Source organism: Coregonus clupeaformis, chromosome 1, assembly GCF_020615455.1.
Source record: "Coregonus clupeaformis isolate EN_2021a chromosome 1, ASM2061545v1, whole genome shotgun sequence".
Lineage (NCBI taxonomy): Eukaryota > Metazoa > Chordata > Actinopteri > Salmoniformes > Salmonidae > Coregonus > Coregonus clupeaformis.
The window spans coordinates 91,988,879-92,001,730 of NC_059192.1; the positions used below are offsets into that span (position 1 = coordinate 91,988,879).

A 12,852-nucleotide genomic window follows, 5' to 3' on the forward strand; every position below is an offset into this window, starting at 1 on the left:
ACATTAACGAGTTACTTCCGGGTCACGGATTTTTTGAAGATTTCTCAAATAAAAGTCCTTCATGTAATAGAAGAAAAGTTTTAACCTGTATTCATTCCTGATAAATGACGGTAATTTGTGGTGTATACGTAGGGGGGGCTTTTACTTAGAAAAATGTATAATTTCGTGAACCGGAAAATCTTTTTTATTGGTTGCAGACGAGAAAGCGTGAGCAGCACTAAACTGGAACACTGCGCAGGAGTCAATCCGGTTACTAGTGTAGCAGTAGCTAGTTGTGGAAGAACACCTAGCTATATTGTTTGCTCGTAGTTGTAACCAGTACAAAAATGCTACGGAAAAAATCAACCAGCAGGGAAAAGAAAAGGAAAAGTTCACATTCGGAAGAGCAGCATGTCCACAGAAGACGCAGGTGTACAGAATCTAGCGTGGAGGTGAGAAAAACATTGAACACTCATCCATGGCAAAGATGGCTAGCTACGTTGGCTACTTTGTACATTTTGCATCCCCTGTCCCAAATATTTGCTTGCTACGAGCATTTGCGTCTTACACAGCAGATGTGTATCGATACATCTACCCAGCAGATATCTATGTTTTAAAAGAAAAAGTCATATTCCAAATGCCTGTATCGCAAGAATCACTTTTATTTCATTTAATTTTTTATTCATGTATTTTTGGTCTCCTCGCCTTCGCTCCTTCTGTTCTGTGTGCAGTTTCTCATTTACACACACACCAAGGCGCCACTCACAACAACAAAGTTGAGATCACTTCTTCCTCTCTGTCCAGCGGTTTCAACTTACTATTTGCATTTGAGGTTTGGTCTAACAGAATCGGTCATATCGACACCGAAACATTATTTTAAAACATTATTTTACTGTAATAGAGGAGTTAAACTTTCTAACGATACACTTTCTATGTCTCTCCTCAAATTGCACGCAGAACAGACGATTAAAACGAGTATCACTAAACATTGATTGAGGTAAATGAATACTCAGATTGTCACACGCGGCATTGCGGTACCACGTACCGCTAGCAGCATTTTAGCCAAAGACTGTTATACTAGTTGTCTTTGTTTTATAAATGTGTAACAAACATAAAACACAATTATATAAGGAATTGGCAACTTGTTCTCATCCTGAGAAATAAGGTAGGCCACTTGATTACAACATCTGAACAAAGTGGACAGGCTAGCATGCTTTTCAAGCAGCTGGAGACAGACAGAAGGGTGTGTTCATAACAATTCAACTGTTCTGCCTTGTTAGCTAGCGAATGGATCCAAGGTGGCTGAATTTAAAATATAAAGATTAGCTGGCTACTCACTAGCACGTGGGCTTGTGCTTGAGACTGTACATTTTTTATAATGCCTATTACAAGAAGTTGGTCATTATTGACGCCAGGACAACTGAGTCACTGACCACCTTCCGGAGACACTTGAAACCCCACCTCTTTAAGGAATACCTGGAATAGTATAAAAGTAATCCATCTACCCCCCACCTGCCCCACCCCCACAAAAACAAAAATACATATATATATATATTTTTAAATGCATAAAAACGATGATAAAAAATACATAAAACTAAAAAGACACACAAAGACGTGGCGGTTGGAACCAAAAATCTCCAATTTGGACTCCAGACCAAAAGACACATTTCCACCGGTCTAATGTCCTACAGACCCCCGTGTTCGATTCCAGGCTGTATCACAACCGGCCGTGATTGGGAGTCCCATAGGGCGGCGGCGCACGTCCGGGTTTGGCCGGTGTAGGCCGTCATTGTAAATAAGAATTTGTTCTTAACTGACTTGCCCAGTTAAATAAAGGTTAAATAAAATAAAAATCACACATTCTCCTCTGAACAGTTCATGTTGAGATGTCTGTTACTTGAACTCTGTGAAGCATTTATTTGGGCTGCAATTTCTGAGGCTGGTAACTAATGAACTTATCCTCTGCAGCAGAGGTAACTCTGGGTCTTCCATTCCTGTGGCAGTCCTCATGAGAGCCAGTTTCATCATAGCGCTTGATGGGTTTTGCGACTGCACTTGAAGAAACTTTCAAAGTTCTTGAAATGTTCCGTATTGACTGACCTTCATCACATTTTCATTTACATTTTTGTCATTTAGCAGACGCTCTTATCCAGAGCGACTTACAAATTGGTGCATTCACCTTATGTCTTAAAGTAATGATGGACTGTAGTTTCTCTTTGCTTATTTGAGCGGTTCTTGCCATAATATGGGCTTGGTCTTTTACCAAATAGGGCTATCTTCTATATACCTTGTCACAACACAACTGATTAACACATTAAGAAGGAAAGAAATTCCACAAATTAACTTTTAAGAAGGCACACCTGTTAATTGAAATGCATTCCAGTTTACTACCTCATGAAGCTGGTTGAGATAATGCCAAGAGTGTGCAAAGCTGTCATCAAAGCAAAGGGTGGCTATTTGAAGAATCTCAAATATAAAATGTATTTTGATTTGTTTAACACTTTTTTGGTTACTACATGATTCCATATGTTATTTAATAGTTTTGATGTCTTCACTATTATTCTACAATGTAGAAAACTAAAGAAAAACCCTTGAATGAGTAGGTGTCTCCAAACCTTTGACTGGATATATATATATATATATTTATTAGGGAAATTCCCATACATTTGAAAAAAATCTAGATATGATTTGTAGGCTATATTACCCAGCCCTACACGCAGGTTAAAATACCAAAACAAACTGTGAATCAATGATATTCATTTGGGGGAAGGTGGAAACATTCATGGATATTTAGATTGCTAGCTAGTTTGGCCTGGGAGATGAGCATTCAGTTGTTATTTGACCTTTTAAATGTATATGGTCCTTTTTTTTTTGCTGCATCTTTATAGAATTTGAACCCGGAGTCATACAAAATCTTGTCTTTCTCTACTCTGACGATTTAATCCACCGGAAAGCGAAGTTAGTTTGTTTTTAGTACCCCCCCCTTCCCCCCCCTCCAACTTGGTCGGTCTGTTCATGGTGTAAGAGTTATATTTGTAGGGACACAGACCAATGCATTTTGAACTTCAGTGGTTGCATGCGTTCTGCCTTTGACAAAATGTTGGCCCTCATTGACTTGGTTACTCCTGGTGGAAAAACCATACTGCTATACGACTCCTTGAAACAGGACTCCAAGGACGAGCAGGCAGATCTGGAGTTGGATAAGCCTGGCAGCGACGTCGAGGAGGGAGGACTGGACCTTAGTGTGCCATTTCAACCCATCAGTGCCTATGTTGCAGACAGGCACGAGATGCTAGATCAGTGCTTTCACGTGCTTGGGGAGAGCAAGCTGCAGAAGATGCTGCCTGATGAACTCAAGGTGAGTGTGTAGTGGATTCAGGGGTAGTCTGAACGGGACTGGAACCAGGAGTGTTAGCTGTGCAAAGTGCCTAGGTCTAACCTCATTCCTAACCCAATCATGTGTTTGGTCAGCACATCTGTTCCATGCTACTTACTGTAAAGATTGGATGTGTGTTTTGATGTATTGCGAACAAAGCTATCAGTCAATAGTATAGTCATACAGTGCAATTAGTCATGTCTTAGTTATTTCTCTGTTTTTCATTTGGTGTTGTGGGCATTTGCCAGTTATTCATTTGTGATGCATTGATAGGTTGAAAGTATAGACGGACCGTGGTCTCCTCCCCTCTCCCTCCTCCCCTCTCTCTCTCTCTCGTTTTCCAGATTGTTCTCTCCTGTTTTGGTTTTACGGAGCTGTAGTCTGGATAAAATGTAATTTTTTTGTTTTTACAGAACTGTAGTCTGGATGAAATCAAGACGTTGTGTTGGGAACAGCTGGAGCAGCTGTCTCAAAGCCACCTCCTTCAGATACTGGAGGGTAAGCCCATGTGTCTGTTCAGCATCACAGGGTGTTGCTCCACTGCTAACCCTGCTGTCTGTCATTTCTCTTGGTCTGCTGGGTTTGTGTTCAGAAGACACAAAACGGGGAAGTAGGCTATTGCCTGAACTATTCCAACAAGAATACTCATACCTTTTTTTTAATTTTTTTAATGTTTTGCTACGTTTTGCCATTCTGAACACGACCCATTTTCACCTCCATTAATCTGATGGCGTGTTTGGTTGGTGTCCCTCAAAGGTGAAGAGCTGACTGGTTCATCTGGAGAAGAAGGGGATAAAAAAAATGCTGCCACCGATAGCCAGTGAGTAGAACCTGCATTTTTAAAGGAGCGTAGTACTGCTTCTTACCTTTTTATCATCATTTTTGCTATTGTCGTCAACCAGCGAGCGAGAAACCAATTGTAAGACATGGCGTTGTACACACAACAGCCAAACTGCTTTATTTGCTGTAAAAAGCTAATTTGCATTCTACAAACAACGTTTTTACTCTTGTGGATTTCTATTGCTTGGCTACTACTGCTATGTAGGCTTGGTTGACATTTTGGCGCTAATTGCAGGTAGAAATGTAAACATTTGTCATAAAGTGATTTTTAATTCACTGTATCTGATTTTGATTGGTCAATGTTAGTCCGGAAGTGATTAAACTGAAAGTGTTTTTTTCTTCTTTTTTTTTCTGTGAAGGCAGGATAATAATGTGGATTCCACGTCGTCCCTCAAAGAGAGTGTTGAAGTGGAGGATATCAAGCAAGGTACTGGTAGCTAATATAGAGTCTAAAAGGGCCCACACTTCGCTCTCATGTCAGATTTAAAGGAAAGTGCACTTACGATGCATCAAGGAACATTTTCTGCTCTACTTAAAGTGCATTATCTTGACTGCTGTCTACTTAAAGTGCATTATCTTGACTGCTGACATGCTTAATTTTTGGGGGGATAGTATTAACCCTTTAAACACATGGGAATTGGCCTGTATGGAAAAGTTTCTTACAGAAGGAATATGGAAATGCATAACCATGGTAGCAATAAAAAGGTAACATTCTGGAGATCATGGGAAAATTATTAGACTAAAAAGGTGACACAACAGTTCACCTGACAAGACTGAATCCAAACACTACACTGTTGAATTTATGTGCATTTTACATTTGCTGTACTTTTCTCCAAATTTATTGATCACGAAATCTGAAAATATTCTGGATACATTCAGTAACGTGATAAGACTATTCCTGGAAAATGTGGGGTAGGGTGCAACATAAGACAAACACAATGACAAGGGTTTGTGTGAGAAGACTAACTGGTGTCTCCAAGTGGCCTCACATTGCTCCAAAGTGTGCACAGTTCTTTACATTTTAGTCATTTAGCAGACGCTCTTATCCAGAGCGACTTACAGGAGCAATTAGGGTTAAGTGCCTTGCTCAAGGGCACATCGACAGATTTTTCACCTAGTCGGCTCGGGGATTAGAACCAGCGACCTTTCGGTTACTGGCACAACGCTCTTAACCACTAAGCTACCTGCCGTCCTTAAGCAATTTCAATGCACAAAGAACAGTCTTCAACTATAAGGTGCTTTTTCGAGCTCCTATCTGGGCCGTTGAGGAACTAGAGCAAGGTTCTTCAATTCCGGTCCTGGAGGGCCGAAACACCTCTGTTTTTCATCCTCTCCTTCTAATCAGGGGCTAATTCAGACCTGGGACACCAGGTGAGTGCAATTAACTACCAGGTAGAAATAAAAAAACAGAAGTGTTTCGGCCCTCCAGGACCGGAATTGAAGAACCCTGAACTAGAGCAAGCAGACTTGTAGTTATTTAGTTTGGAACAAAGCCCCTGGATCCCCGACATCATACAATTTACTGTTTGCACAATCCAAAAATGGTCCTTTTTTATAAATCGCAATCTGGATCAGGTGGGCGTGATTTGAAAGTTGTTCTATTGCCAACATGACTACCGAAGTTATAAAATACAATCTTACAGTGTTAGGCTTTCACAAGGCAATTCAGGGAAACGGATTGTGATTTTTGGAGCGGCAAATCTTCTTCACAATAAAAAAAAAAAAAACAGGCTCATTTTGTTCAGGACAACCCAGGGTATGACGACACGTAATCTTGTAACTGTACGTCAAACATAGCGTTCATAAACGTTGACACTGTATATGACATGAGTTTTATAATTAGTAAATTGTGAAGTGCACATTTGGACTCACGGGTGTTTGGCTTGCTTGTGTGACATCAAAGTGGTATTTATTATAATCAACGTATCATCTTTCAAAATACATTGAGTCCTCTTAAGGTACAGCATTTCCCCTCACTCAGACAACAAACATTTTTCGAAAATTGCCCAATCAGCAGGAGGGATTGGGGACAACTTGTTGTGCTCAAGTTCAGAACGGATGTCAGTCAAAACCCCCTACAGAGCTGTGAAGCAGAGACCCTGAGGTCTGACGTCTTGTATAGCATGTTACTGTACAGCCAGTGTTTTATCAGTGTCCAAATCTGCCATTTCCAACCTGTATACGGGTACGAGTGTAAAGGGTTAACAGTAGATTAAAGCGCAAGACTAAATAAACCTTTGCTCACCAGAATGTCATAAATGATTAGAATGAATGCTTCAATCTAGTTGACGCCGGTAAAGTTTTCTGTCGTCTCTGCAGGGATGGTTGATGATGAGTATGACGAACAGATTCCTTTTGACCCAAGCTGATTCCTGTCACTTTATCTGCAGAAGGTGGTGTCTCGGAGGAGAGCGACGTCCTTAGCATCAACGCCGACACCTACGACAGTGACATCGAGGGACACAAAGACGAGCCGTCCGAAAAAACAGAGGAAGCCGCCGGGACCATGGACGTAGTTGCCGGGGCAACATCTGACCCCGGCCCCTCCGCAACCCCAGCCCCTGCCGATGGGAAACCAGTTGCGGACAAACCCCCCGAACCCAAGAAGGAACTCCAGAAGGACATAGACAAAAGCGTTAGCGAGATCCTAGCCTTAGCATCGACGCCTAACCAGGAAGAGATCCTAGCTTTAGCATCGACGCCTAACCAGGAAGAGATCCTAGCCTTAGCATCGACACCTAACCAGGAAGAGATCCTAGCCTTAGCATCGACACCTAACCAAGAAGATACTAAAAAACTGATGGCGCTGCCGCTAGCCGCTGCTCCAGAGGCCCCCTTGTTGGTTACGAGGTTACCCGCTCAGAGTGCACCCGTCCCTGGCCTAGCTCCTGCACCAAGCCAGCCCTCAGCACAGCAGCTGGAGCTCCTGGAGCTAGAGATGAGAGCCAGAGCCATTAAGGCCCTAATGAAAGCGAACGATGTGAAGAAACAGATGTTTTAGACGTTTTCAAAATAATTTCATTTTCCCGAAAAGGAGCCGTATGATTCACGTTGTTGTTGTTGTTCTTTGAATTTTAGGAAGGATTGTATCGAGTAAAGTTTTTTTCTTCTTCTACTTTTTGTATGTATTTATTTCAGAAAACAACCTGTTCAGTGGGAAACTATGGCCCAAGCCGTGAGTATAGGGAGCAGCTGCACCCCCCCCCACTTTCAAAATAGGAACGCAAACTTACACTGAGTGTTCAAAACATTTGGAACATTAGGGCTTTTGCCCTCAGAACAACCTCAATTCATCGAGGCATGGACATTTACAAGGTGTCGAAAGCGTTCCACAGGGATGCTGGCCCATGTTGACTCCAATGCTTCCCACAGTTTGTGTCAACTTGGCTGGATGTCCTTTGGGTGGTGGACCATTCTTGATACACAGGAAACTGTTGAGCGTGGGGAAAAACCCAGCAGCGTTGCAGTTCTTGACACAAACCTGTGCGCTTGGCACCTACTACCATACCCCGTTCAAAAGCACTTAAATCTTGTCTTTCCCATTCACCCTCTGAATGGCACACGCACAATCTGTCTCAATTGTCTAAAGGCTTAAAAAATCCAAATTTAACCTGTCTCCTCCCCTTCATCTAAACTGATTGAAGTGGATTTAACAAGTGACATCAATAAGGGATCATAGCTTTCCCCTGGATTCACCTGGGGCCTCATTTCTAACCATTGCTTACATTTCACACTAAATATCTTCTTGGGCCAGACTGCACACTTGTAAAAATATTGAGATTTATCAACTTTGCTCACGCCATACATAAACATGTTTCCGTTATAAATCAGACCCGTCCTGAAACTCTGCATGCGTGAGCGAGCATTAAAACTCCCGCCTGAAACTATCATTCACCTTTTTATATCGCCCTTATTTGCTATATACTTTGGAAGTATTCGAATTAGGCCGAGGCAGTTTTCTGAAGGAAATAGCAGTAAGCGAACTTGACCAAATGTCTTTTGTAGGTGATGCCAGAACTTTAAACTTGTGCAGTGACGTTTGCTGTAGGCCTAAGCTATCTGACAGACGGAAAACATTTTATGAAAGACAACAACTGCAAATTGCTGTGGATCTGTAAACAGACCGTTAGATTTGAATAGGGCCTAATGTTTTGCGTTGACTTGTTCTCTAACCTACGCTGCTACGCTGGCCGAAATCTCATACATTGTCTACTTACAGTGATAGCCATACAGACTTCAAAGCAAAAAATATCAACTCTCTGTTCACCTGTTAAATGCTACTGTAGGCTACGGAACACGTTTTCCTTTCTGATGCATAGAGCAAAATACTTGAAATAATAGGCCCAATTAAATGAGAGATGCGCATGGTAATTTGTTGTAGGCTGTGGGTACTTCTGGAAGATGAACCCATCATGGCCAGAAAAGGTGAAGTGTATTCTTTAATGGTTATGAAAATATGGATTATGTGTATAAATGCAGTGTTGTTTACTCGAGAAATGAGAAATTACAGTATTCAGACGTAACCTGCAACAGTCTGTTCCACTGTTAATAAACTGCGCTCCGGATGTGATGGCATGGAGCAACATTCTTGAAATGGCTTCTCTATTTACTACTGTGAGGTGGGTCCAATTAAACAAGAGCTGGGACGAATGGTGTCCTTGTTGTAGGCCCATGCTACCTCGTGAGTATGAAACCATCACACAAAAGGTGAGGAATTTATTATGCGATGATCGTGGAAATTATATAAAAAAAATAATAGGAAATAAATGCCTATTTCTAATTGTTTTGAAATGCACTAATGGCAAATGATTGCATGTTGTTATTAACCGGTTTATTGTTATGAATAAACCTGTCCATCATATCCCCCATTTGCACAAAATACTGATCTACTTACAGTGGTGGGAAAAAAAGTATTTAGTCAGCCACCAATTGTGCAAGTTCTCCCACTTAAAAAGATGAGAGAGGCCTGTAATTTTCATCATAGGTACACGTCAACTATGACAGACAAATTGAGAGAAAAAAAAATCAGAAAATCACATTGTAGGATTTTTAATGAATTTATTTGCAAATTATGGTGGAAAATAAGTATTTGGTCACCTACAAACAAGCAAGATTTCTGGCTCTCACAGACCTGTAACTTCTTCTTTAAGAGGCTCCTCTGTCCTCCACTCGTTACCTGTATTAATGACACCTGTTTGAACTTGTTATCAGTATAAAAGACACCTGTCCACAACCTCAAACAGTCACACTCCAAACTCCACTATGGCCAAGACCAAAGAGATGTCAAAGGACACCAGAAACAAAATTGTAGACCTGCACCAGGCTGGGAAGACTGAATCTGCAATAGGTAAGCAGCTTGGTTTGAAGAAATCAACTGTGGGAGCAATTATTAGGAAATGGAAGACATACAAGACCACTGATAATCTCCCTCGATCTGGGGCTCCACGCAAGATCTCACCCCGTGGGGTCAAAATGATCACAAGAACGGTGAGCAAAAATCCCAGAACCACACGGGGGGACCTAGTGAATGACCTGCAGAGAGCTGGGACCAAAGTAACAAAGCCTACCATCGGTAACACACTACGCCGCCAGGGACTCAAATCCTGCAGTGCCAGACACGTCCCCCTGCTTAAGCCAGTACATGTCCAGGCCCGTCTGAAGTTTGCAAGAGTGCATTTGGATGATCCAGAAGAGGATTGGGAGAATGTCATATGGTCAGATGAAACCAAAATAGAACTTTTTGGTAAAAACTCAACTCGTCGTGTTTGGAGGACAAAGAATGCTGAGTTGCATCCAAAGAACACCATACCTACTGTGAAGCATGGGGGTGGAAACATCATGCTTTGGGGCTGTTTTTCTGCAAAGGGACCAGGACGACTGATCCTTGTAAAGGAAAGAATGAATGGGGCCATGTATCGTGAGATTTTGAGTGAAAACCTCCTTCCATCAGCAAGGGCATTGAAGATGAAACGTGGCTGGGTCTTTCAGCATGACAATGATCCCAAACACACCGCCCGGGCAACGAAGGAGTGGCTTCGTGAAGAAGCATTTCAAGGTCCTGGAGTGGCCTAGCCAGTCTCCAGATCTCAACCCCATAGAAAATCTTTGGAGGGAGTTGAAAGTCCGTGTTGCCCAGCGACAGCCCCAAAACATCACTGCTCTAGAGGAGATCTGCATGGAGGAATGGGCCAAAATACCAGCAACAGTGTGTGAAAACCTTGTGAAGACTTACAGAAAATGTTTGACCTGTGTCATTGCCAACAAAGGGTATATAACAAAGTATTGAGAAACTTTTGTTATTGACCAAATACTTATTTTCCACCATAATTTGCAAATAAATTCATTAAAAATCCTACAATGTGATTTTCTGGATTTTTTTTCTTCTCATTTTGTCTGTCATAGTTGACGTGTACCTATGATGAAAATTACAGGCCTGTCATATTTTTAAGTGCGAGAACTTGCACAATTGGTGGCTGACTAAATACTTTTTTCCCCCACTGTACATACAGGAAGTATACATACAGGAAGTATACATACAAGAACAACACACACAATCAAGACATCTTTGTTTTTTATTTTGTATTAATTTGAGAAAATGTGAATAATTATTCTTTCAATTTGGAAATGTGGAAATGGTTGTTTTAGATCTGTAGGAAAACAGTCCAATTGAATCCCTTTTCAGATGTAAATACAAGGCAGCAAAATGTGCCAACTGTGCAAGGGGTGTGAAGACTTTCACTAGGTACTGTAATGGACAAAAACCAAATGCGATGTTTCAAACTTGAAGATAAAATCAAACTTATTTTATCATCTGTTCTGTGCTCACTTATGACACTGCAGTAGAAACTGGAGTAGAAGATGTTTACTTTGAGACGGTACAGAAGGTTTCCAAAGAGAGAAGTAAGTAATTGTACATGTGTGATGGGTACAGTCGCACAAAGGGGAGCTTTATTAGGAAAGTTAAATATTTGTTGTGTTTTTGGGACTGTTTGAAACCAGAAAGGCAGTGTTGTAGACAATTCTCCATGTGTTTCCCTTTTGTCACACTAGATGGCAGACTTAGACTATCATACGTGGTCATTTCCTTGTTGGGCTCCATGGTGTCTGTCTCTGTTGCTGTTATCCATCCTCTCCTGCCCTTTATCTGCACTGATTGGACAATACTTGATAGATTAAAAGGCTCATTATCAGCATGGCCATCCCCTGGTCAGTTCCCCTGGTCAGTTCCCCTGGTCAGTTCTCATTATCAGGCTGGCTTTCCCCTGGTCAGTTCTCATTATCAGGCTCTTTCCCCTGGTCAGTTCTCATTATCAGGCTGGCTTTCCCCTGGTCAGTTCTCATTATCAGGCGGCTTTCCCCTGGTCAGTTCTCATTATCAGGTTGGCTTTCCCCTGGTCAGTTCTCATTATCTGGCTGGCTTTCCCCTGGTCAGTTCTCATTATCTGGCTGGCGTTCCCCTGGTCAGTTCTCATTATCAGGCTGGATTTCCCCTGGTCAGTTCCCCTGGTCAGTTCTCATTATCAGGCTGGCTTTCCCTTGGTCAGTTCTCAATATCAGGCTGGCTTTCCCCTGGTCAGTTCTCATTATCAGGCTGGCTTTCCCCTAGTCAGTTCTCATTATCAGGCTTGCTTTCCCCTGGTCAGTTCTCATTATCAGGCTGGCTTTCCCCTGGTCAGTTCTCATTATCAGGCTGGCTTTCCCCTGGTCAGTTCTCATTATCAGGCTGGCTTTCCCTTGGTCAGTTCTCAATATCAGGCTGGCTTTCCCCTGGTCAGTTCTCATTATCAGGCTGGCTTTCCCCTGGTCAGTTCTCATTATCAGGCTTGCTTTCCCCTGGTCAGTTCTCATTATCAGGCTTGCTTTCCCCTGGTCAGTTCTCATTATCTGGCTGGCTTTCCCCTGGTCAGTTCTCATTATCAGGCTGGCTTTCCCCTGGTCAGTTCTCATTATTAGGCTGGCTTTCCCCTGGTCAGTTCACATTATCAGGCTGGCTTTCCCCTGGTCAGTTCACATTATCAAGATGGCTTTCCCCTGGTCAGTTCTCATTATCAGGTTGGCTTTCCCCTGGTCAGTTCGCATTATTGGGCTGGCGTTCCCCTGGTCAGTTGTCATTATCAGGCTGGCTTTCCCCTGGTCAGTTACCCTGGTCAGTTCTCATTATCAGGCTGGCTTTCCCCTGGTCAGTTCCCCTGGTCAGTTCTCATTATCATGCTGGCTTTCCCCTGGTCAATTCCCCTGGTCAGTTCTCATTATCAGGCTGGCGTTCCCCTGGTCAGTTCCCCTGGTCAGTTCTCAGTATCAGGTTGGCTTTCCCCTGGTCAGTTCTCATTATCAGGCTGGCTTTCCCCTGGTCAGTTCTCATTATCAGGCTGGCTTTCCCCTGGTCAGTTCCCCTGGTCAGTTCTCATTATCAGGCTGGCTTTCCCCAGGTCAGTTCTCATTATCAGGCTGGCTTTCCCCTTGTCAGTTCCCCTGGTCAGTTCTCATTATCAGGTTGGCTTTCCCCTGGTCAGTTCTCATTATCAGGCTGGCTTTCCCCTGGTCAGTTCCCCTGGTCAGTTCTCATTATCAGACTGGCTTTCCCCTTGTCAGTTCCCCTGGTCAGTTCTCATTATCAGGTTGGCTGTCCCCTGGTCAGTTCTCATTATCAGGCTGGC

General features: G+C 42.6%; 1 protein-coding gene across 1 annotated transcript; it reads left to right on the forward strand.

The window, feature by feature from the left end:
• The first annotated feature begins 187 nt into the window (after window positions 1-187).
• On the forward strand, window positions 188-7,310 carry LOC121571046 (caspase activity and apoptosis inhibitor 1). Its single transcript, XM_041882285.2, has 6 exons — window positions 188-431; window positions 3,146-3,337; window positions 3,769-3,853; window positions 4,112-4,175; window positions 4,555-4,622; window positions 6,586-7,310. The coding sequence occupies exons 1-6, from the start codon at window positions 327-329 to the stop codon at window positions 7,194-7,196; spliced, it is 1,125 nt and encodes a 374-aa protein (XP_041738219.1). The 5' UTR covers window positions 188-326; the 3' UTR covers window positions 7,197-7,310.
• The last annotated feature ends 5,542 nt before the right edge of the window (window positions 7,311-12,852 follow it).